The following is a 22,496-nucleotide window of genomic DNA, read 5'->3' on the forward strand; positions in this document are numbered from 1 at the left end:
AAGGCCGGTTTTGTGCTTTGCACAAAAGTTATTGTAGAGCCCAGTCCTATTCCCCATCACTGCTACTCTTCAGTCTTTTTTTCTCGCCGACTTTTGTGACATACCTTACTTTTTGACAAAACTTGACCCAGTACTGTGGTTCGGTAAGATTGACTGTAGCACTCGACACGGCCAACATGGCCCATGACAATAACGCGGCGGTCCTTGACGTGGACGATGTAAGTGAAGCTAGTCTTCCATCCTACAATGAACCTTCTCTCAGGAGTATACTTACTGTGGAAATAACAGGAAGATCGTTCAGAGGTGGGAAGCGTAAGCTCAAGCCCGTGTTGCCAGAGGCAGTACACCAGACTGAACGGGAAGGTCAATATCTCACATAACATCTCATCTTTTAGAGCCTAGCTTCATCAAGCACCAGTCTTCGCAATTCCCTTCTTGATTACCGTCTCGAGAATGGCAGGACCTATCACCGATACAAAGATGGCAGTATGTGCATCCGCGCTTTTGTCTTGGTCAAAACTCCGCTCTTACTTAACTTCAGAATACAATCTTCCCAACGACGAGCGAGAATTGGACAGGCTAGGTACGCTATTTCCAATGGTTCTGCTTCATACGACAACACTTTTCTGACATTATATCCAGATCTGCAGCACCATTTGTGGCTTCTTGCGCTCGATGATAGACTTGGAGTTGCCCCGCCTTGCAAGGAAGGTACCAAAGTCGGTCGGGTGCTCGATGTTGGAACTGGATCTGGCATTTGGGCCCTCAACTTTGCTGATGAGCACCCTGAAGCTGAAGTAAGTCTGCGATGTAGGCCCACCTCGTCACGCGGCAAAAGTCGTTCCGTCTCTTGGTGCACTTCTTGACATGAAATGTACATCGTCTGACTTCGGCGGCTCAATAGGTGTACGGCATTGACCTGTCGGCGACCCTTCCTGGCTAGTGAGTTGCCTTCATAAAGGCGTGATTACGAGATACAATTTCCTGACAGATTCCATCGTCACAGCGTGCCCCCAAATTGCAAATTTGAAGTCGACGATGCTGAGGAAGAGTGGACATGGACCCGGCCCTTTTCCTACATCCATAGCCGAGTCATGACTTCCAGTATCGGTGACTGGAAGCTGTATTTGCAACGTTGTTACGAGTGAGTTCTATATCTTGACATATCAGTCACTCTAGTTGGGGAAGAATTGCCTCAAACATGGACATCGCGCTGACTTGGTGGATAAAGCAATCTTGAGCCTGGCGGATGGATTGAGTTACAGGAGTTCGATCTCTATCCGCGATCAGACGACGGAACTCTCACGCATGAGCATTCTCTGATCAAGTGGTGTGATCTACTCCTCGAGGCATCAGAGAAGTTCGGTCGCCCTTATGTTGAAGTTCCGCCATTGAAGGACCTTCTCACAGAGGTAGGCTTCGTGGACGTGTCGTTGGATCTGTACAAGTGGCCTACCAACACTTGGCCGAAAAATGGGAAATACAAAGAAATCGGCTCCTGGCACGGCGAGAATGTCTCTCGCGGTCTCGAGGGCTTTACAATGGCGGCTTTGACGCGTGCCCTGGATTGGACGCGCGATGAAGTCAACGTCTTCCTTATTGATGTACGCAACAACATCAAGGATAGAACCATCCACGCATGGTGGCCAGCGTAAGTACTTCGAGTAGTGAAGAAGTCAGGCCGAGAAACGTGTTGGACTGACATAGTACAGGTACTTCATCATCGGGCGTAAACCAGAGAGGGAGTACAGCCCGGCTCCCCCGGCTCCCCTGTCCCCTGAAGCCGCTGCCTCCCCTCCGGCTCAGACTCCGGCACCGGCTGAGACTTCATCTTCCCCTCCGGCTGAAGCTTCGGCTCCAGCTGAGAATTTAGCTTCCGCTACAAGCCCGACTTCGGTTCCAAGTCTAGCTCCGGCTCAGAGCCAGACTGCGGCTTAGCTATGTAATGTCGAGAGCAACACTGCAAAGCAGACGGCGGAGGAACTAGACTGGCTTCAATGATATCATGTCGAGTTGAACGATGTGACGCCCACCTCAGGAACTAGTGAAAAATTCGCTTTGGTTAGTGGCGGGGGAACGGTCCCTCCCGTGAATAGCTCAAAATTGCCCACAAAACCAAAGTTAAAACCCCCTCAAGTTCACTGCCTTTTGATACCAAAGACAACTTTACTTAAGGCCTCGCATTGGCACTGCATTTCGATGACTTGTTGCATCAAGAAAAACAAGCTTTTCTATTGCCCACCCAAGAGGCAAGGTTAGCAGCAGTAATAATGACTTATCATCGCTGTACCGTTACAGTCTAGGCAGGTTACCATCCCCTGTTGCATTGCCCCCCTAATCACAATCAGCCATACCTAACTTGTAATCACAGTTACAATGACATGAATTTGGGTGGAGGCGCCCATGGATGTTGGTTCGTTGCTTCTGTTGTCTGCATCGCCAAGAAGAGGGGCGGGCTCCGTTGGTAGTGCCGCGGTCAACCACAAAAACAGCTACCGCCCCGGGCCAGTGTTGGTTTTGTTGTCCCTTTCCCCATCATCTCCTGTTGGTACGGCGCCCTTCTTCACGTGTAGCAAGGATTACTGAGACGGTAACCCGACAAATACTCCGAACATGTCGCAAGACAATCAGCACGTTGAGATCGTGGCGGATCAAGAGGTAACAGTGTAGCCGTAAAGCGTTATGCTGCACTGGATAGCTGATTCAAATATTGAACTTAGAGTGACGCCCGATCGGCAGACGGAAGTGTGAGTCTTATGTTGGGAGGAAGGTGTCTCTGGGTCATCGCACCTCGCTTATGTCCCATGCATAGAGCTTTGCTTCTTCAAGTACCAGCCTTCGCGAGTCGATCCTCGAGTACAGAATCGAGAACGGCAGAACGTACCACCAGTACAAAGATGGAGGTAACTTGTTTTCCCAAGATGTAATTCATCATACAGCACTTCTAACATTGAAATAGCTTACCTCTTTCCCAATGATGAAAGGGAGCTAGAGAGACTGGGTACTTATGAGCCTTGAGGTCCTTACCCCTGTTTTCCCTACTAACGATACGACTAGATCTGGTCCATTCTATGTGGCTTCTGGTGACTGATAATCAGCTCGGTATTGCTCCGCCATGTGAAGAAGGTTCCAAGGTCGGTAGAGTGCTCGACATAGGCACGGGTAGTGGAATTTGGGCCCTCGACTTCGGTGATGAGCACCCTGAGGCCGAGGTAAGTGTTCACCCTCATTTGAGCCCAATGCTAAAGCTTTCTATCACTTCCGCTTCTTTCAAATCAGAGTGAAGACTAAATGAAGCATTTTGTAGGTCCTCGCTATCGATCTCTCTCCGACAATGCCTACTTAGTACGTTTCTATTCCACCTGAACACCTAAGACAATCACAGACTAGTCGTGCGAGAGATGGACTGACATTCGAATCGCAGCGTTCCGCCCAACGTCAAGTTCGAGGTCAACGATGCCGAAGACCCTTGGACATACTCACGGCCTTTCCAATACATCCACAGCAGGGTCATTACTCAAGGCATCAGAGACTGGAAGAAGTATCTGAAGAACTGCTACAAGTAGGCGTAACATCCCTGATTATGGCATCTGAAGGCCGGATCGATGAGTAGACAAACTAACGTGAAGCGACTCATAGCAATCTCGAGCCAGGAGGATGGATTGAAGTGCAGGAGATCGACCTGTACCCGACCTCCGACGATGGAACCCTTAAGCCCGATTCTGACCTTCAAAAGTGGGCTGACTTGCTCAAGGAGGGCTCAGAGAAGCTGGGACGCCCCTTCCCCGATATCCCTTCGCTGAAAGGGCTCATGGCTGAGGCTGGCTTCGTCGATGTCCAGATGACTAGGACCAAGTGGCCGATCAATCCATGGCCCAAGGACCCTAAGTGGAAGGAAATTGGCATTTGGAACTGCGAGAACCTGCTTTCGGGTCTCGAGGGCTTCTCTATGGCTGCATTGACCCGTGGTCACGATTGGTCCCGTGATGAGGTTAACGTCTTCCTCATGGGAGTACGAAAGGACATCAAGGATCGAAACGTTCATGGCTACTGGCCGATGTAAGTGCTATTCTTTTCTTTCTGAAGATTCCGTTGTGTACCGGGCCGTCGCTGACAGCGCCTTGTAGATACTTCCTCACTGGGCGCAGACCGGAACAGGAAGACGCCGCGCCTCCAGCACAAGTTCCAGCGGAAGCAGCGACCTCCACAGAAGCATGATTCAACCCTCAGAGTTAAGTCTCGCTACGTATGCTGTAGCATGCGAGTGAAATGGATGAAATTACCCTCATCGACTTCTAGCATTGCCTCAGTGATAGAAACATCCACGTTAGACTGCGTTTTTGGGCACATATCTGAGGAAGCCGAGGTAAAGAAAGGAGCGGGATGTGAGGATGCTACCTATGACTTGTGTTAGGGGGTTTAATCACTCAGAATTGCAACACTGCATGTAGATTTGTGTCTGTGTAATAGCATTGATGAGTCTTTATTCTCTTCAGTATAGCTGTCTCAAGAACCTCCCTTCGTGAATCAATCTCGACTGGCGGGGGTTTATTAGCGGGAGTTGGAGCTGCCTGAGCTTCCCTAGGTTGGCTGTGCCACTTTGAAGGTATCGTATTAGGCAGTCGAGACTTACTCTCTCACGACTTCAACCATCATGTTCACGTATCATGAAAATGTAACTTCAAAATCTGATGGCCACGTAGAATAGGTAGCGAGACGGGGTGTTTGTTGCGTGTTCCCTAGAAATTGATCGTACCTATCTCAACACCGTTACCTAAAGTTACTCCAGACGTCATTGTAGCCCCAGTAGTAGTGGTACGTAAGGTCCCTGGGACACAGACCACCCGACCGATTGATAACGATAAGGTAAGGCGTACAGGACAATTTACCTCCTGAATAGTACGGGACAAACTATCCTCATTTCCAAGTCGACCTCGAGGCTTTGCGACACGTCTTGAGCGACTCAGATTTTAGTTTTTATGAATCTTCTTTGTATTCTCGTTCACTCCTTTGCACTCAAATTTGGCTCCATAGAGTCCGCCTTTCCTTTTCTTTACTCGATGCCTCTTTCCCCCTCCACCAACAAGCATGGACGGTGATCCCAAGGTTGAGTCGCAGCTCGACTCGTTTAGCTTGACCTTTCCCCTACCCTATCGCATAGGGTTCATCATTGTTCTCGGTATGTCGCCATTGCGCGCGGATGGAACCGACTTGCTGACTATGTCATAGCCGTCTGGGGCTGGGGTGTCAACCTCCACTACCTGCACAAAGTCAAGATCGATGTGCCCTCCCTGATTCGATATCCCTCGCGATCCTCTCCGACACAACCGGCGCATCACCTCTCGACGTACCGCCTCGCGACCGTACTTTCGACGGTTTTCTTACTTTCGATATTAACATTCTGGGTCTTCTCCCGTCGAACCCCCGCCCTCGTACTCGAATATGACTGGCTACCGATGACCTACCTGGTCGCCCTTGCGGCCCTCTTCTTCGTCCCGATCCGCAACTTTTCGCAGGGCGGGCGATCACGATTCCTCGCTACGCTGCGACGCGTCAGCATCGGAGGCATAGCAGAAGCCAAGGATGGAAAATTCGGGGACATCCTGCTCGCCGATGTGTTGACAAGCTACTCCAAGATCCTAGGGGATCTCTACGTGGTGCTGTGCATGTTCTTCACGCCGTCCGGGTCTTCGACCGCGCGACCAGACCGGAACTGCGGAGGAACAGTGATCGTGCCGCTCATCATGGCAGTGCCGTTCGCCATACGATTCAGGCAGTGCATCATTGAATATTTCCGAGTCGCAAGAGCGCCTTACAAGGAGTCAGTCGGTTGGGGCGGTCAGCACCTGGCCAACGCCACCAAATACGCCACGGCCTTCCCCGTTATCATCTTCAGCGCACTACAGCGAAGCGTTCCGGCTGATCAGCCAGCACCTGGTTTGAACAGAGCATGGCTGGTGGCAGTGCTGGTGAACTCCCTCTACTCGTGGTACTGGGATGTTGCCAAGGATTGGGACCTGACGCTATTCTCGTCGGCGCGGGAGCGCAACAACCCGGAACATCCCTTCGGACTTCGCCGACGTCTTGTTTTCCAGCAGCCTGTTATCTACTACGGCGTGATTGGGATGGACTTGATGCTGCGGTGTACCTGGTCGCTTAAGCTGAACGCGCACTTGGACAAGTTTACCGACTTTGAGAGCTCCATCTTCTTGTTGCAGTCCCTCGAGGTATTCAGACGCTGGGTATGGATATTCTTCCGGGTTGAAACAGAGTGGCTGCGGAACAACACGTCGGGGCTTGCGGTGGACGATATCTTGCTGGGGGACTACCAAGGCAAGTATGACTCTGATGAAGACTAGGAGCTACGCCAGCGTCCTTGATGAGATAGACCTTGTAATGTACGTGTGCGACTATAGGTGCCTGGAGTTATTGGTCTAGATGGGTGCGGATCTGAATAGGATCCCTTGACCTGGGCTTAGATTTCTGTATCAACGAATCGTTCTTCTATGTACTCTAACAAAACATGGGTATACTTCTGTGTGTCTCTACATGCGCGCGACCATCTTTCCCTTCCAACTCACGTCACAATGTCCAAGAAAACCATGGTCGCTGCGCAGTGTTGGGCTCTTTCAGCTTATTGAGGCAGTACCCATTGTGATTCCTCCTCACTTTGCCGTCGCATTCACATCGGCACCCAATTCCTCCATCAATCGGTGTCGAGTATGACGACGCGTTCCCAAGCGCCTGAGACTCAGGTAACTGCCCGTCGGGTGCATTGGCCGGGCATTGGAAAAGCTCATCGTGCCTGTATCCGAAATCCTCAAAATGATGCACTTTGTCGGCGTCGAGAAGCATGCCGACAGCCAGCGAGTGTACAGCGGCGTCACCCCACTAAATGCAACACAAAATCCCGGTTAGTGATCTGCTTCAGGCTGCCAAGGGTTTGAGCTCAGGGGGAAAGGATATGGTTGGACAAGATGCGACTGGGCAGGTCTTGGAGGAAGGAGCATCGAAGCTGACGGTGGAGAAGGAAGGCAAAAGCTTGGCTTCCTTGTCATTCCAATTCTCCAACGACATCCTTCAACTTCTTCAACTCCCAGACTTCTTACCGAAGTCCAAATCTTTGCCGGCCACAGAATACCAAATGTAAAGACCATCGAGGATTCACTCACCCTTTCGAAATAGAAGCCTCCCACATCATCAAGGGCCTTGAAAAAAGCCTGGTACCGCTTTCCCCGGAAGAAGTCGAGATCTGCTATCTCGAAATTGCTCCAATAATGGCAGCCGCTCCAGGCGTCGCCAGATTGATCGCGGTGTGGCAGCAGGCTCATCAGCGGCCGCAGCGGATATGGAAGCCATGAGGGCTCCATCATGGCTTTCCACAATGCCGACGACGCCAGATCGAACGCCTCTTTGAACTCGGCCGTGTGTCGAAAGAGCGACGGCACCGTGTCCCATTCTTCCCACAAGGAAATTGTGAAGCCGTACACCTTCTTACGCCGGGCCATCTCCACAAACGGATCGTACGTAATCGAGCAGAGGAAATCGACATCGGGTTCTAGTCTCCAGTACCATTTGTACTTTCGCAGGGCTTCGAGATGGTAGAAACTCCTGCAGGTTTCGAAGTTAGTACGCGGCGCTCCAGAAGCTTAATCTGATCGTTAGGAGATTATGACTGACCCCGAATAGAAACGGCACATGTGGTGATAACCTTCCTGGCCTGCATGCATGGTGCCCCGCGCCCCTTGCTCAACGATACTGCTCTTCGCGGCTGTTTGGTTGACCCAGGCGGGGTACGTCCAGTCTTCCTGCGGGATCACTTCAAATGTCGCCCCTCCGCTTGCTGTACTGTTCAACGCCTCGATAAAACGGTCGTCGAATGGCTCGTCGTTGAGGAAGAGGATCGGGTAGTGGAACCAACGATTGAAGTGCTTTTCAAGCGAGGCGACTGTATGGTTGGCTTCCTTGAGCTCGGAGTTCTTCGCCAGCATCACCAGAACTCCATTCTCACGTTTGCCGGTCACATCCGGTTCGCGACAAGATGTGTAGAAGGGCTGATCTTGCTCGTCGGTTGGCCGTGGCGCATTGAAGGTTCTGCAATGAAGTATAGACTCCATCACACCTAACGCGAGTAGGAGCCAAAGCCAGATGGGAAGTCGAAAACGCGACGGCCGTCGCCGCGGACTTACATATCGGCGGATCATCGCACTGGGGGACGGCTACATGAGCCTATCTTCAAACACAAACAACGAGAAAGACAGACAAATATGAGAGGAATGCAGAAAGAAAGTTTTGCGATGGTGTTCAGTAGGTTTTACCCCGGGCGAGTAGTTCAAGCAGCTGGGCTAAAGGAATAAGACATACGACTACGCTATTCACGAAAGCGCGGTGCAACACGGAATGCCAGGCTACAGCTCGCTGCCTTCTCCAACATTGACCTCCAACAACACATACACGTGCTAATTATTACTTATTCGAGCTGGATCTAAAGAAGCCAGCTGCTAGAGCTGACGCGCGCCAGAGACAAGCAAAATCAGGTCCTGAGCTCGATTCTGGGCCGGCGCCTTCTAGACCGCTGGTGCTGTTAAGGGAGAGAGAGCAGCATGGGGGAACAGCCCCTTGACTAGCTCTACGATGGTCTGCACGCCATCGAGACGCAAGATGGGATGGCATTGGCTCCCACTTGCCGGGACGGGCCAGTGCTTGAGTTAACTGCGGAATGTCAGCCCTTCGCACGAACCTGCATGAGGATTAAAGGCTTAGATTGATTTCGAAAAAGGAGGTTGAGCTAGCAGCATTTTGTTGCGATCCTCCTGCCATCCTTCTGGACAGAATGTCACTCCAGGCACCGAAGTCCGGCATCCGACAATCCATCATCTCTTGCCCCATCTGGGCACACGGATTTTCTCTGGTCTAGAAGGATCTCTCTTCTTGCCTAGGTCTTTCGTTTTGGGAAATCTCGACCGACTAGCTAGGGCTGGACCACTGTGGGCTAGGCTTCTGCACCTCGAAGATGTCTCTCCGACTTCGTCTTTGCACCGGTGGGATGAATCTTGCTCACCTTCAACACGTCAATAATTGGGACCGATCTATGGTGAGGAGCTATGGGGTACGGCCCATCGCTTGTCTTGCCCTCTGGTGCATCTTCGAGACTTTGTTACCCGGCCGCGGCCCGTCACGAAGCACGTCCTGTCAGGGAGAATTGATGCGCCACTTCTTCATGGCACCTGCCAAGTGATCACGCTCCGCCTCAAAGACTTCTTCATAAAAGCTTCACTATTTGGGTGTGAGACGGCTCTTGCGTTGTCTCATTGCAGTGTTTGACCGAGAACACGCCTGCACTCCACTGAGGCTCACAGATTGGTCGGTAGCAGCCCGCAGATGGGTTTACTCATGTGATGAAGATCTTCGAGGCACCACATCGGACAGTCATGTTCTCAACGTCGGAAATGGGATAAACTCGTTGAAAAACTGCCAAATATAGAAACCTCTATCTCTCTCCGGTCTACGGGGTTAAGACCGGCACCAGAAATGGATTCCAAAGACAACGTCACACAGGAAAGCAGCGGCCCGCCCATGCTCTGTAGAACGAGGGGTTCGCAACATCTCGTTCCGTTTGCGGTTGAATGACGCGGAAACATCTACCAAATCAGTGGTTTTGTCAGGCCATTTGCAATCTCTTACGCCGGATGCATTCAGGATACAGCCCTTCAAACGGTTCTTCCAAGTTCCAACGGCCGAGCTCTGGAGGTCTTTCAATAACAGTATAAAACAGCATGTGCAGACGAATGTTCAGTTAGGCCCATGGGGCTAAGTGGGAGACGGTGATTCAGTCCCCATGTCTCAGAAGGCCATCGGAAGATCTCCAAGATCGCCTTCGTCCCGGGAAAAGCGGCTCGTCACTAACGAAGCCCCACGGGTTTATCTTGGCAGATTCATCTTCACTTGGTTGCAAAGTTCGGCGAGGTCGGCGGGGGAGGCCGAGATTCCCTTATCCAAATCGTTGACTGACATTATCCAGCTGGAGCCATGGTGATGGTAGAGGGGTTTGAAGAAGGCCCGCGGGCGCAACTTTGCCTACCTTCGTTACCAACGTCGTGGATGCGCATCTGGAAAATTCGATTTCACGGCATAATGCCACTGCGGGATTCCAGGTGAAGAAGACGGACGTTCGGCTTTATGCTGCGATGTATGCCACTCATCGCCATGCACTCACGTCGACCCAAGACAGTACGGCTTGCCAGTTTCCAATGTTGAGGCGCTCCTTCAGAGCGAAGAGTAGCGTGTTTGTCGCACAGCACGCGGCGCAACAGTTTCCTTGGCTTCTTTGTCCGTGTTCATGGCTCACGGTTACTATGACTGAGTGTCTCTCGACGGTTGATGAAGCTAGTACTACCCGAGCCTTGATATACCAGCCAAGCATCCATGGCGGCGGATCCTCCAATAATACGCCAAACTTGCTCACCGAAGAACCCTTGTTCTGCGCCTGTCAAAGTCGATTAGACTCATGATCCTACCGTCCCGCGTCTACTAATATGGGGCAACTGGTTCATCAGGTGGGAAGCCAGGGGTGGCACAGGAAGCAGGATAATCACTGCGTCAGCCCTGCGATCCAACAACTTGCAAGGACAAGACCTGGGGGCAGTTCTTGATGAATAACGACATCCTTTACCATGGGGAAACACGAACAAACAAGCAAACTGATTTTAGAAGGTAACGGGATGGGTGTGGCCACCAATTGAGTTCATTGGATGGCGTAAAGGTGGCTCAATCTGGTTGGCAAACAACGTCCAGCATGGCAATATCCGATTTGGATGGCGGGCGCCTGAGGGGCTTTGTCTGCTTCTAATATGAAAACAGTGATCCGCCCCCCCCCTCCTCGAGAACAATCTTCTTTGAAATTCTGTTTCCCGCCCACATCATGTCATGGGAAGAGCACGTTTCTAAACACTGCGACTTTCTGGACTGGAACCGAAGCGGCCTTACCTGACGGAGGCTGATAGATACCGCTTGGCCTGTACATTGCATATAAATCTTCTTTGTCAACAGAGTCATTGGCTCGAAGCTAGCCATTCCCGATTCAGTCAACAAATCCGACAAAGAACTTCGAGTTCACTTCTAGAAAATCGTCTCGCCGCATCCGATCAAAGTGTCTTGGTCATCAGCTTTGTCATTCGAACCGGTGGCTACCAGTGGCATGGGACATATTGCGCCAGAATCCCGGATTTCGTCCTAGGCGACACTTTTCTGTTTTGTCTTCCTTCTTGCCACACCACATCGACGAAACCCGCCGCTTCTTCGAAATGTCCACCATCATGGAGCCTCGAATCATTCCCAGCCAGCTTCCACCTGGGCTGGAGATTGCTATACCGCCGGGAGGCGAGCTGCCTCCGCAGCAGCCGAGAGGCACTTACGACAAGAAACCTCTCCCGCCGCTGCCTCCTCTTCGCCCAAGATTTTATCGCCAAGTTTCGGCCTTTTCTGTCATGTCGGCCATGTCAGTCACTTCAGCTGTGTCCATCGAAACAAAGTCGACCGAAAGAAATTCTTCGAGGTCGCGAAGTCGTGCTAGGACAACACCGTCACCGTCTCCTTCGAGGTTGGAGCCCATTGAGAGATCCGAGACAATAGAGAGATTGGAGAATGAGATCAGCACAATCTTGATTCAGCACAGTCCGACTCCTTTATCACCTATATCACCAAGATCAGAGCATAGGAGTTGCTCGCCTCAGAGCCGCCGGCCCGAACCTGAAATCAGGAAATTAGTTGTTCGGCGTCTCTCTACACCAATAACAAGCCCTTGTACTCTTCATCGATCATCGGCCAAGATCAAACAAATAACTGGACTGAATGTTGACTTTGATGGCTTCACTCCAACGCCCACCCGCCCACCTCGCTCATCGTTGGTCTCGAAAACACTGATGCCAGCGACACCCGACAAGTCTAGCAGTGTTCACAGCACAGAGAAGCCTAGCTCAGAGAAGCCTAGCTCAGAGAAGCCGGCATCGAGTTCGGAGCCGGCTCGGACTCTTAGCTTAATCGACGACTACGATGACGACTCGGAACCGGATAGCAGTGAATGGGACTTTAGTCCCAGTTCGCGGAGGAATAATCCGTCGTGGATACCCGCGTCTCCGGTACCGCCTCGGGTAGAGATATTGGACTTTGACGAAACGAGCCCGCGTCGTCGGGACTCTGAGATTGGATGCTTGAGATCGCCTGGTATGCACCACTTCGAGACGCTTCCCGCACGGCGAAATAACCATATGGAAGTCAGTTACGTGGGGGCCAAGGACCTCTATCATGCGACGGCGACGTCGATTGCGAACTCGGCGAAGAAGGCTGCGGGATCTTCACGAGATAGCATGGAGTCGGGGCGGAGCTCTATCCGGCCGCCAAAGAACAGGCTGAGCTTCGCGGCCAAGGTGCTTCAATCAGGTAGGAAGCGGCCACCTACGGGTATCAACACGACACCCCAGTCACCGTCATCGTTGGGCCCTGGGACGGGCTCTACCGTGGGTAAGCAGTCTCTGAAGTCGCTTCACCCAGATATGCACGCACACTCAATGGACGACGATCGTCTGCGGGTCAAGTACTCGGACGCACTGTCGCGCGTTTTCAGATGGAGCGGCGAGCACAGGAGGGTGGTTTCGGAGGGCGTGCCCGCGACCGACCTGCCGCCGACGTCGGAAGCTCGCAGCGCCGCAGCTACCCCGGTTCCCGATTCACCTACGCATCCTGGACTGAAGAGGATGAGCAGTCGGCGTTCGATGCAGAGCCTAGCGGCTCAGTTCAAGAGGACAGCGAACTCGATGGTCCTGACGAAGGACGAGCGACGGCGAGAGAATCTTCGGCAGAGCATCCGGGTGATACCGGAGGGTAGCACGCTCGAGTAGCGCAAGCCGGGCACTATGGGACGGCGCCGGCGTGGCGTTTCGGGGCGCGGACTGCCCGCGCTGCTTAGCACGCTGGGGAAGGTACCTTGGGATGCGAACCATCTCGCTCCGCATCAAGGAGGGAACAGCTGGTTTGGACCAGAAGACTTGGAATGGTGTCATGTCTCGGCGTTTGTGTGTTTAGCGTTGTTTGTCTGTCATGGAGGGAGGCGTCTAGACCGTTCACTGGTCTACCTGCCTGTCCGTCCTTTTGAAAAGCGTAGAAGCGATTGTCGTTGTTTTGGAGAGTGTACGTGTTACGTATCTGCCAACCCATGAAACCTGGCAAAAGTCCAGATGACTACCAAGATAGACATTCCTACCAAGAGCAATCTATAGGGAATGAAAAAAGATAATCTCTACTACCTACTACACAGTAAATGCAGATGAATCCGGCCGATGCAAAGCCAAAGTCTGAATGCGCCCAAAGCCGTATGACGTGAACAGCTCCTCCCCCACCTCTGATAAAGTGACTGATAAGTAATAGCGGGAAGGGGTACCGCATTCCCATGTAAGACGTCGCTCTGGGCCAATCACGGAGTACAACTTAGGTTTGGTCTATGGCAAGCTCCGCGGGGCCTCCGTGTTCGCCGGGCCGCGGCCTGCCGAGCTTCAGGTCAGAGACCCGCCGAGACGTACCTGGGAGTTATAAGGTACCCGGTGACATTTGGTTGTATCTTCCTTCCGGTACCTCATCAAATACCTTAGCTTGCCGGCCCAATGAGAGTAATCAACATGGTAGCCTTCAGGCAGAAGTGATATCCTATTAATTCGATCTGGAAAAGATCTCTGGTTTGACTCCAGTTTCTACCTGATGACTGATTTTTTCCATGTCGGGCATTTTCCATACCTACTGCCCCGGCTACTTGGCTTTTCGGGATATCTTAACTAACCCCACCCCCGCAATTCGGCTCGGCGCCTTTTCCAACAACTTCCCCCAAGACATGTTCGCAGCAAGCTGATCGTTCTGGGCCCTCGGTTTTTCTCCTCCTTTCTCCAACCACAATACCTACTTACACAATCCGAAAGACCTTGCCTTGGCTTGGATAAGCAACCAGCAGCACTCCGTCATACACCCTCCTCCAACCACGTCTCACGTCCGTGACCTTCTAGGCAAGAACACGCGCGCCGCCCCCCCCCCTCCTCCTCCATCCTTGAGTCCCCCGCGCACGACCGCTGAACGCTTGAACGCCGCATTCTTCCCTGGACCTCGCTTCCTCGTGTCGGTCATCCTTCGTCCGGACCTCTAACCGGAGCTCCCATCCACACTCACACTCACACGCTTACCCCAATATCCCATATCCCCTTCCTCTCACCTACCTACTCCCCTTTCTATTCTCATCCCATTCGATCCATAGGCGCGCAGATAGAATTACAAACTTGCACCTCTTCTCCCCTTCCCCCACCCCCAGTCAGATAGATAAGACCGAGAAATGAGCCAAGCGGCCGCGACGGACCCCTCGCCGGCCCCAACCTCTCCTCCGTCCTTCTCCGAAGACGCAGCGGGAACAAACGCCAGTAACACTACAACGACAACCACCACCGCGACGGCGTCGCCAGCCCTGCAGCATCAGCAGCAGCTAGACGAGGCCACGCCACCGACGGATCAGGAGGTCCACGAGATCACCACCACGCTCGCAGCAGCCGCTGCCGCCAAGGATCCGGCCGCCGCCGCTAGTATCACTACTACCGCTGCCTCTGCATCTGCGAGTTCGTCGGGTGCCGCGCCCAAAGGTATATCCGCCACCACTACTGCTGCTACTAGCGAGACGAACGACGACAACAACAACAACGACAACGGTAACCCCAACCCAGAGGGTATCCTGATCCTCGACGACGACGAAGAGGTTACGAGCTACTGGGATGCTGGAGCCATGGCTCCCCTCAACTCAGTCTCTGCGGTTAGTTGATTTTCTCGATTCTGTTCGCTCCATCTAGGTGGTCTATGTAGATTGCTGTTGGGGTAGATGCGACCTAGATGCAGCGTTGCAGTCATGCCCGATCTCGCTCTGTATCGTGTGTATCTCAGCCTATCACCATTCATGTATTATGCTCCCCCAAAGTGAAGCTATATTCTCACGCCCTGTCACCCCCCTCCTGTTCTGTGTTATTGCCCATCACCATGTCGCCGCATATCAAGCGCTGTATCACCCCATGAACTCATGACTTGATACCTCTCGGCCCTTCCTCTCCTTTCTTGCGTCTTCTCCCACCCGCCTGTTGTGTATTGTTGCGTTCTGTTTTTCCTTTCCTTTTGTTGTAGTTATCGATCCAGTACATAAGACACCTCAACCGGCCATGTATCTCTGCGCGAATAGGATGCTGATGCGCTCCAAGGCGGCCATCGCGCGCCTCAGACGATATGTACCGCCCGCGTTCCCACTCTGGGACCGACTCCCAGTGAGCCGCCGAGCGGCCGTTTTGATTCTACTCTACGCCGACCGCAGGGGGGACTTGCGCGTCGTCATCACGATGCGCGCAGCCAGCCTGCGTAGCTTCTCCGGGCACGCCGCGTTCCCGGGAGGCAAGGCGGACACGCTGCAAGAAACACCATGTAAGTCATGATTCCCAACGGTCCACCCACGCCATCAAGAAAAAGTGCGAAACTGCATAGCTGACCACCAAACTCTCCTCGCCCGCAACAGACGAAATCGCAAGAAGAGAAGCGTGGGAGGAAATCGGCCTACCCATGGACGACGCCCGCATCCCGAAACCATTCAAGATCGAACCCCTCTGCTACCTCCCCTACAACCTCGCCCGCACAGAACTCGTCGTCCGTCCCTGCGTCGCCTTCCTCCACGCCGACGAGGACCCGGACGAAGACGACCCGAGCCCGCTCGTCGAGGAGCGCATGATCCCGCGTCTGGACGCCAAGGAAGTCGCAGCCGTCTTCTCCGCGCCCTTTCAGAACTTCCTCCGGTCCAGGGACGCAGACCTCCCCTCATCGTCGTCCAAGGTCCTCCCGCCGGGCCACTGGTACGACGGCAGCTGGATCCAATGGAAAGAGCACCCCTGGCGCGTTCACAACTTTTATGTCCCCGTAGACGACCAGCGCGTCACGACGCCGGGGAACGCGATGGAGGTGGACCATCCGCAGAGTAACCTTGCCGAGAAGCTCGAAGAGGAAAAGGATAAAGAGGGTGGCGGGCGGTTTAAAGTATGGGGTCTGACGGCGCATATGCTCGTCGACTGTGCGCGGATCGCGTATGGGAAGGATCCCGAGTTTGAGTGTAATGAGCACTTTGGCGATGAGGAGATTATTTTGCAGGCGGAGAGGGAGGGGAGTTTGGTTGAGAAGAAGAGGAAGAGGGATGAGACTACGACGAGTACGACGACGGGTTCGACTGAAGGGGATGGGAGGGGGGAGAAGGCGGAGCCTGCGAAGATGTAAAGACATGCACGTAGGTTGACCGAGATCCAACGATGGGATTCACGATTTCTTCGGGCTTGTAACGTTGAAGAACCTGGATTTTGGGGGTTGTTATATGCATCACCTGCCCTCGAGATGTAGAAATCACATATATAGAGTCTGCAGCTGCAGCTAGAGCAGCCGCAGCCGCCATGATGAATGAATATTTGCTTTCGCATATGATGTGTATTCCGAGTCCTGACCCCCTTATTCGAGGGGAGGTTCTCTTTGTCTTTGCCAGACTCAACCGCCGCCGCCTGTGTTCGGCCTGTGGGGAGTCGGAAGCTAATGCTATCAAAAAGACCAAATCAAGATTGACTAAAACGCCCGTGTGGTAAGATACGCCCCTCCACCATTGATGTCCAAAAATAAGCTATTGTGCAGGGAAATGCAAAGCATGTCTATGGTTGTTGAGGCCTAATTTGAGACCTTGCGCGAACGCGGGGGGTGCCAGCTATCAATGGCACGCATTGTCCTTGGTCGAGGAAGTTGAGCTTCCGAAGGCGGCGTATCCCACGAATGCGCCGATGGCGACGGCGACCATGACCCAGCCATTGTACGTCATGAAAACGAGCCTGTTTCTCCGTCAGTTCGCTTCTCCCTACATCATACCGAGCGGATCTCTCTTTGACCCCTCCCCCTTGCGCATTCGCAATCTCGTAGCAAACCAATACTGGGAAGGGGGGACTTTGCAACTTCGGCAAAACAGAGGAGAGGGATGGACGGTAGTACTCACATGAGCATAAAGGCGTAAAAGTTCTGCGCGGCGTAGAGGGCGGCCTTGACGAGGTGTGCGCTCCTGCTGGCCTCTGCCTGTTCGCGTCCTGTCCATAGGAAGGGGGTTGTCTCAGTAACGGTTCCAGCGACGCCTCGAAAGACACAAGACTTCTTAGCTCATTTGTGTTCGGTATCACGTTTTGATGCGAAGGGGGGAGTGGGGGATGTATGCGACTCGCCCGAGGGCCCCTCTACGTCGATCGTGAAGAGGGGCGCATGGTAGGGAAGCGCAGCTTTCAAGGTAGTGTGTGTTTTGGTGTGTGTGGAAGATGGGAAGTATGGGGTGTATGATCATGGATGCAAGGCAAATGTTTGGTATACAGAGGAAGCGTGTGATGTAGGTATATGTATGTGATGGCAGCGGCCAGGAGAGAAGAGAGTGCTTACTCGGGAGCGAGTCGACGCGCTTATTCACAGAGTTCTCGTAACGGCGGGATGCGGCGCGGAGGGCTTCGTAGCCTGCGGCGAGTGCGACGACGAGGAGGAGCGAGATGACGAGGCCGCCGGTGGAGCGGACGTGCCACTGGCGGAAGACGATGCAGAGGTTCTTGGTTTCCCAGGTGAAGAGCATCTGGAAGAGGGAAGCGCGGGTTAGCTTTGAGCTGTGGCTTTCATCTGTGACATGGAGCTTCCGCGAGGGAGCGGATTGCGGGAGGAGGAGAGAGGAGCTCTACGGCTTGCGAAGATCTTAGAGTGACCGCCCGCGAGGGGATTTCGCGAGCAATTCGAGGGGACGAGGTAGAGGGGAGCACATGGCGTGCGTAGGTATGGTTGTAAGGTATGTGAAGCAACGTACATTCATGCTGCACCGGTCGCCCATGCCGCCTGTCATTCCGTGACCTCCCATGTCGCCGTGGTCCATGGCGGAGTGGTCCATCTTTGAGTGATCCATGTGCGCGTGGTCCATGTTGTAGGTTGTTCGGGGGTGGTTCTCGTGGGAGTTTTTCGTTGTCAAAAGGTCGATATGGTAATTTCTTGCACGTAGGTTGGGATACTGCGTGCTTCGTTCGGTACGGTTTCAAGATGGGTGATTGTTGTTGAGAAGGAGAGGTTGCGTCTGCCCAGTGCGTGGTCGGTCGGTCGGTCGGTCAGTGGGATATGCGGGACCGGGGGGGTTGTCGGTTCCAGGTTGGACAAACGGTTGCGGGTTTCGCGGGGGTGGTACCTACCCTGGTGGTAGGTAGAGGTTATCGTTCAGCGTTGTAGAAGCGGGAGCTAGCGACGATTTCGGTTGATGATTGCCGGGTAGGAAAACGGTGAAAATTGCTGGAGGATGGGAAAGATATGTCGTCGTCTATTGTAAAGTAATGTTTTACCGGAGAACATGTACAAAGCTATTCTGCAAGTTCACGACTAAGGCTGAAGAAGGGGTGGCGGCCCGTGGCTTGGGGGATGAGATGGAAACTCGCTCAAATGTGCGCAGGTTCCCAGCCTCTGAGACAGGGTGTTCCCTTCTTGCGCTGCGTCTCTAACTATCAACTACCAGCCAACCTTACCTTCCAGAACCTTTAGCACGCTTGCGCTGCTGTGTCGGTGTAGGGAAGAGGTCGGTAGCGAGCTGTCCGTGGACGAATACAACAAAGACACTTGAGTCAAAACTAAACCAAACGGGGGAAGCTGACGTGCTGGGCTAAGGCGAGATAGCTTGTCCTCGTGAGACTCGAGGGGCTGTAAACGTAGGTATCCGTACGGTATACCTAGTAGTAGAGATTGAAGAGACAGAGGGGCGGGATGCTGGGAAAGGCATGTAAGAGCCGTCGCGGTGGCTAGGGCGTTGACTCGTCCGAAATGTCTCTTTTTTTTCTTCCATTCTGCCCAAGCCTGGACCTCTTGAAGCGGCGCATGCAGCTTTGTAAGGTGGTGATGCACTGATGCTGCGAGACGCCGTCGTCCCGGGGGGTGGATTGTAAGATCGACAACCAGCGAGGCGGGTACTCCTCGGCCCAACAAAGTAGGGCCTCGTAAGTGGCGTTCCTTACTTACTCGGGGACAAAACCTATAATACCGGTTTTATCTATAACTAATAATATTAATTTTATTATATTAAAAATGTAATTTAACTTATCTTTGACTATAAAGGTCTAATATATATAAACCTTATATATATCAATTTCTCTTACATTAAATTTAAAAATATGTATAACTAAATAAAACCGCTATTATAGGTTTTGTCCCCGAGTAAGTAAGGGACGACTTACGAGGTAAGTGGGCCCACCCACAACCGAGGGGTAAGTGGGCGCTGGACGAGACGTGTTGGTATGGCGGGGTTGTTTCTAGTGAGAGGGGGAGGGGTCGTTGTCGCCGCTCCCTCTCGGTTGCTCGGAGTCTTCAGTCTATGACCTACTATTACCAACCGCCCATCTACGGCTAACTGTGCCGGTTAATCGCTTTCTAGAGCTCGTGCTGTACTAACTACAAAGAGTGATTCCGGACTTCAACGTTACAGTTTGTCAGCGATGAGAATGAGTTGATATCTATTCGCATGTCTACTTTTGTATCCGCATTGCGACTTCTTTCAGTACCGGATTGTCAGTCTTTACCCGCCATAAGGAATTGGGACTGTGAGCGGCCCGCAACTTCTCTCCAGTGGCTCCGCCGATGCGCCGACGGGCCCGTCCGGAATGAGAGCTCTGGCGGCTGATAAATGCAGCGTACGGGAAGACGCCTCATTCAACGAGTTGTAGTAGTCATCCAAAGCCTAAATATCTCATTCGCCACGGAAGAGAAGGAGGGGACATTCAACCTATCTACACCATTACATACATACCTGGCCTACCACCCTATTTCATCTTCAACGTCAACTTCAGCAACCCGCAATAAGTGAATCGTTGACAGCGGAGTTTTACAAAGAAGAGTTTTCCATAAAACACGAAACAAACTCGCCTGCGACTCAAGTGACTCACGACACGACAAGCAACCATCATGCTTGGACCCCCTGTCAACCTGCCCAAGTGGTGAGTCTCCAACTCAACCTATGTTAGCCTGTTTAGAATGCAATTATGAGGCTATTCACAATGAGGCTCAAACCATATTAACGTCTCTCTCACGCAACCAGGCTAGAGGAAAACTCCCACCTCCTCAAACCCCCAATCAACAACTACTGCGTCTACAATGAGGACTTCACCGTCATGGTAAGCCACCCCCCGCAAAACACAACTCATCCCCAAACACTTGACTCCGACCCTGAATCTCATCTAACGCCAACCTAGATCGTCGGCGGCCCCAACGCCCGAACAGACTACCACATCAACCAGACCCCCGAATGGTTCTACCAGTACAAGGGCGCCATGATGCTCAAAGTCGTCGACGAAGGCGTCTTCAAGGACGTCATCATCCGCGAGGGCGACATGTTCCTGCTGCCGGGCAACACCCCGCACAACCCCGTCCGCTTCGCCGACACGGTCGGCGTCGTCCTCGAGCAGCGACGGCCCGAGGGGTCCCTCGACCGCATGCGCTGGTACTGCGAGTCGTGCCGTGACGTCGTCCACGAGGCGGCCTTCCACTGCACCGATCTCGGCACGCAGATCAAGGCTGCTGTTGAGGCGTTCAAGGCTGATGAGGGGGCGCGGACGTGTAAGACGTGTGGGGTTGTTGCTGAGGCGGCGCCGAAGCCTGGGTCGATTAAGGATCCTAACTTGGAGTGATGTGCTTCACTTTCAATAAGTTCCAGAGAGACAGTGCGGTGTGTTCTTCTTTTCAGGTTTGGGTATTTGTTGTAGGCGAAGGCGAGCAGACGGTCTATATGGTTTAAAAGTACAAGTGATCCAGATGATCCAGACTGAGACTTTACACCTCGGCCCCTTTCCTTATATGAGACCTAGCATGACTTTCCCGTAAAAATTGCAGATAAATCGCTCAAATCCTTCTGAAGATGTGCGACCTATGAAATGCTCATCAACCGCAACTCACGTCTCAGCAAACTCGTACGAGCTAGGAGACTCCTCAACAGCAACCTCAATCTTGGCCTCGGCCAGCTCCTTGCCGCCAACACGGAGACCGGCGCGGATCACGTCACCGGGCACGGCCGGACCGACACCGGCGGGGGTTCCGGTCAGAACAATGTCGCCGGCCTCGAGGGTCATGACCTTGGAGATGTCGCTCAGGATGCGGGGAATCTGGAAGAGCATGAGGTTGGTGGAGCCTTGCTGCTTGACGACGTCGTTGACCTTGAGGAAGAGCTCAATGTCGTGGGGATCGGGAATGGCGGATTTCTTAATGATGTCGCTCATGGGCAAAAAGGTGTCGAAGCCCTTGGCGATGGACCAGGGGAGGCCCTTCTTCTTGGCCTCGTTTTGGTTGTTGCGTGCCGTCATGTCGATGGCGAGGGCGTAGGCTGGCTTGGTGTCAGTGCTTGTGAGGGTGAGAGGGGGGAACCATGTCCCCAGTGAGTGAGACGAACCCTCAATGGCGTCGATGGCGCCCTTGTGGTCATCGGCCTTGAGGTCCTTGACCTGCTTGCCGAGAACGATGGCAAGCTCGACCTCGTAGTGCATGTCGACGCCCTTGGGCCTCAGGACCGGGCCAGCTCCAGGGAGGAGGATGGAGGAGGTGGGCTTGAGGAAGAAGAAGGGCTGCTTGGGGCGGGTGTTGTTGAGCTCCTTCACGTGGTCGCTATGAAATGGTCATAAGTGATGTCTTCTCTTCTTACTGCCTGCATCTCCATGTGACTCGGGGGGCAGTTGACGAATCACTCACGCATAGTTGCGGCCAATGCACATAACCTTACCGGCCCTCTTCAACGAGGCGGCGGTAGCCATTGAGCGTCTGAAAACCATGGACATCTTGACGGTTGTGTTTTACGTCTCCTTGAGTTACAATTTTTGTAAGAGCCAAGGTCTGTTGGTCTATGAGAGGGCGTGAGGTTGATAACGAGCTTCGGAAACGATGCCGAAGCGATGCCGGAGTCAGTGTCGGATTCTCCGAATAACCGGGGAACGAAGGCCTGGGCGACTCGAGGATGCTTAGTCAGATTCTGTACAGGTCGGAAAGTTGGGTGCGTCGGGAGAGGTGCCGGCACTAGGCACGGAGGCTTGCCAATCTGGTCAAGGCGATTCGGAGGACGGATGCGTCAATCGGCGGCCACCATTGAAGCTCCAGCTTGCATAAGAAGAGGGGGGGAGGGCCGCAGCTCTGGATGGACTGGAGAGCTCGCATCGGTCGGTGCAGAGAGCAGTCCAATGCACGCGAGATCTGGCATTCTGGGAACTGGATGAGATTGAACTTGGACTCGATTGGACGGGATCGACTTGAAGCTTCGGGGGAGACACTTCCTGCCCAACCGGTCGGGGAGAGAAGGCGACAGATGTTCCAGCAGTCGCATAAGTGGCCAGGAGACAGCGGGGACAGAGAAGGGCCTGGGGTTGCTCAATGTGGCT

The 22,496-nt window shown here is 53.2% G+C and overlaps 9 protein-coding genes across 9 annotated transcripts; 6 read left to right on the plus strand and 3 right to left on the minus strand.

Moving 5' to 3' along the window:
- Positions 1-99: 99 nt before the first annotated feature.
- Positions 100-2,135, plus strand: BDP81DRAFT_28993 (S-adenosyl-L-methionine-dependent methyltransferase). Its single transcript, XM_060583059.1, has 9 exons — positions 100-218; positions 289-312; positions 396-486; positions 542-583; positions 643-797; positions 905-942; positions 1,007-1,144; positions 1,232-1,651; positions 1,713-2,135. Exons 1-9 carry the CDS (start codon positions 177-179, stop codon positions 1,936-1,938), a joined length of 1,176 nt encoding a protein of 391 aa, XP_060445423.1. The 5' UTR covers positions 100-176; the 3' UTR covers positions 1,939-2,135.
- A 265-nt stretch (positions 2,136-2,400) lies between these two features.
- Positions 2,401-4,442, plus strand: BDP81DRAFT_29003 (S-adenosyl-L-methionine-dependent methyltransferase). Its single transcript, XM_060583060.1, has 9 exons — positions 2,401-2,658; positions 2,721-2,747; positions 2,813-2,903; positions 2,960-3,001; positions 3,058-3,212; positions 3,308-3,345; positions 3,425-3,562; positions 3,640-4,059; positions 4,128-4,442. Exons 1-9 carry the CDS (start codon positions 2,614-2,616, stop codon positions 4,216-4,218), a joined length of 1,047 nt encoding a protein of 348 aa, XP_060445424.1. The 5' UTR covers positions 2,401-2,613; the 3' UTR covers positions 4,219-4,442.
- A 646-nt stretch (positions 4,443-5,088) lies between these two features.
- Positions 5,089-6,359, plus strand: BDP81DRAFT_319324 (EXS family protein; the record flags this gene model as incomplete). The annotated part of the gene is made up of 2 exons (XM_060584424.1): positions 5,089-5,179; positions 5,230-6,359. The coding sequence occupies 2 exons, from the start codon at positions 5,089-5,091 to the stop codon at positions 6,357-6,359; spliced, it is 1,221 nt and encodes a 406-aa protein (XP_060445425.1).
- A 223-nt stretch (positions 6,360-6,582) lies between these two features.
- Positions 6,583-8,117, minus strand: BDP81DRAFT_461218 (glycolipid 2-alpha-mannosyltransferase; the record flags this gene model as incomplete). The annotated part of the gene is made up of 3 exons (XM_060593746.1): positions 6,583-6,891; positions 7,173-7,611; positions 7,681-8,117. The coding sequence occupies 3 exons, from the start codon at positions 8,115-8,117 to the stop codon at positions 6,583-6,585; spliced, it is 1,185 nt and encodes a 394-aa protein (XP_060445426.1).
- A 3,840-nt stretch (positions 8,118-11,957) lies between these two features.
- BDP81DRAFT_428417 (uncharacterized protein) lies at positions 11,958-13,319 on the plus strand. The gene has a single exon (XM_060590421.1). The coding sequence runs from the start codon at positions 12,225-12,227 to the stop codon at positions 12,894-12,896; it is 672 nt and encodes a 223-aa protein (XP_060445427.1). The 5' UTR covers positions 11,958-12,224; the 3' UTR covers positions 12,897-13,319.
- A 568-nt stretch (positions 13,320-13,887) lies between these two features.
- On the plus strand, positions 13,888-16,522 carry BDP81DRAFT_428420 (NUDIX hydrolase domain-like protein). The gene is made up of 3 exons (XM_060590422.1): positions 13,888-14,836; positions 15,273-15,489; positions 15,581-16,522. The coding sequence occupies exons 1-3, from the start codon at positions 14,369-14,371 to the stop codon at positions 16,324-16,326; spliced, it is 1,431 nt and encodes a 476-aa protein (XP_060445428.1). The 5' UTR covers positions 13,888-14,368; the 3' UTR covers positions 16,327-16,522.
- Positions 16,523-16,741: 219 nt separating this feature from the next.
- BDP81DRAFT_29102 (Ctr copper transporter family-domain-containing protein) lies at positions 16,742-18,380 on the minus strand. Its single transcript, XM_060583065.1, has 4 exons — positions 17,918-18,380; positions 17,509-17,692; positions 17,081-17,213; positions 16,742-16,919 (listed from the first exon to the last, which is right to left on the minus strand). Exons 1-4 carry the CDS (start codon positions 18,026-18,028, stop codon positions 16,802-16,804), a joined length of 546 nt encoding a protein of 181 aa, XP_060445429.1. The 5' UTR covers positions 18,029-18,380; the 3' UTR covers positions 16,742-16,801.
- A 1,523-nt stretch (positions 18,381-19,903) lies between these two features.
- Positions 19,904-20,896, plus strand: BDP81DRAFT_29145 (3-hydroxyanthranilic acid dioxygenase). Its single transcript, XM_060583069.1, has 3 exons — positions 19,904-20,075; positions 20,177-20,252; positions 20,331-20,896. The coding sequence occupies exons 1-3, from the start codon at positions 20,044-20,046 to the stop codon at positions 20,763-20,765; spliced, it is 543 nt and encodes a 180-aa protein (XP_060445430.1). The 5' UTR covers positions 19,904-20,043; the 3' UTR covers positions 20,766-20,896.
- Positions 20,896-22,014, minus strand: BDP81DRAFT_29169 (fumarylacetoacetate hydrolase). Its single transcript, XM_060583070.1, has 3 exons — positions 21,817-22,014; positions 21,521-21,732; positions 20,896-21,454 (listed from the first exon to the last, which is right to left on the minus strand). The coding sequence occupies exons 1-3, from the start codon at positions 21,900-21,902 to the stop codon at positions 21,027-21,029; spliced, it is 726 nt and encodes a 241-aa protein (XP_060445431.1). The 5' UTR covers positions 21,903-22,014; the 3' UTR covers positions 20,896-21,026.
- Positions 22,015-22,496: the final 482 nt, after the last annotated feature.

This window comes from Colletotrichum phormii, assembly GCF_030913505.1.
Source record: "Colletotrichum phormii strain CBS 102054 chromosome Unknown BDP81scaffold_10, whole genome shotgun sequence".
Classification (NCBI taxonomy): Eukaryota; Fungi; Ascomycota; class Sordariomycetes; order Glomerellales; family Glomerellaceae; genus Colletotrichum; species Colletotrichum phormii.

Bases quoted from the DNA above. Each gene is read 5' to 3' on its own strand.
- BDP81DRAFT_28993 (XM_060583059.1), top strand. From the start codon at position 177: ATGGCCCATGACAATAACGCGGCGGTCCTTGACGTGGACGAT. The intron at 487-541 runs GTATGTGCATCC...ACTTAACTTCAG, and splicing joins TCACCGATACAAAGATGGCA to AATACAATCTTCCCAACGAC. The intron at 943-1,006 runs GTGAGTTGCCTT...CCATCGTCACAG, and splicing joins TCGGCGACCCTTCCTGGCTA to CGTGCCCCCAAATTGCAAAT.
- BDP81DRAFT_29003 (XM_060583060.1), top strand. From the start codon at position 2,614: ATGTCGCAAGACAATCAGCACGTTGAGATCGTGGCGGATCAAGAG. The intron at 2,748-2,812 runs GTGAGTCTTATG...TCCCATGCATAG, and splicing joins CCCGATCGGCAGACGGAAGT to AGCTTTGCTTCTTCAAGTAC. The intron at 3,346-3,424 runs GTACGTTTCTAT...TTCGAATCGCAG, and splicing joins TCTCCGACAATGCCTACTTA to CGTTCCGCCCAACGTCAAGT.
- BDP81DRAFT_428417 (XM_060590421.1), top strand. From the start codon at position 12,225: ATGCACCACTTCGAGACGCTTCCCGCACGGCGAAATAACCATATGGAA.
- BDP81DRAFT_428420 (XM_060590422.1), top strand. From the start codon at position 14,369: ATGAGCCAAGCGGCCGCGACGGACCCCTCGCCGGCCCCAACCTCTCCT. The intron at 14,837-15,272 runs GTTAGTTGATTT...ATGCGCTCCAAG, and splicing joins CCCTCAACTCAGTCTCTGCG to GCGGCCATCGCGCGCCTCAG. The intron at 15,490-15,580 runs GTAAGTCATGAT...CGCCCGCAACAG, and splicing joins CACGCTGCAAGAAACACCAT to ACGAAATCGCAAGAAGAGAA.
- BDP81DRAFT_29102 (XM_060583065.1), bottom strand. From the start codon at position 18,028: ATGGACCACGCGCACATGGATCACTCAAAGATGGACCACTCCGCCATG. The intron at 17,693-17,917 runs GTACGTTGCTTC...TCCCTCTTCCAG, and splicing joins GCGACCGGTGCAGCATGAAT to ATGCTCTTCACCTGGGAAAC. The intron at 16,920-17,080 runs GTGAGTACTACC...ACGGAGAAACAG, and splicing joins TTTTACGCCTTTATGCTCAT to GCTCGTTTTCATGACGTACA.
- BDP81DRAFT_29145 (XM_060583069.1), top strand. From the start codon at position 20,044: ATGCTTGGACCCCCTGTCAACCTGCCCAAGTG. The intron at 20,076-20,176 runs GTGAGTCTCCAA...TCACGCAACCAG, and splicing joins CCTGTCAACCTGCCCAAGTG to GCTAGAGGAAAACTCCCACC. The intron at 20,253-20,330 runs GTAAGCCACCCC...ACGCCAACCTAG, and splicing joins ATGAGGACTTCACCGTCATG to ATCGTCGGCGGCCCCAACGC.
- BDP81DRAFT_29169 (XM_060583070.1), bottom strand. From the start codon at position 21,902: ATGTCCATGGTTTTCAGACGCTCAATGGCTACCGCCGCCTCGTTGAAG. The intron at 21,733-21,816 runs GTGAGTGATTCG...ACCATTTCATAG, and splicing joins TGCATTGGCCGCAACTATGC to CGACCACGTGAAGGAGCTCA. The intron at 21,455-21,520 runs GTTCGTCTCACT...ACACCAAGCCAG, and splicing joins CGCCATCGACGCCATTGAGG to CCTACGCCCTCGCCATCGAC.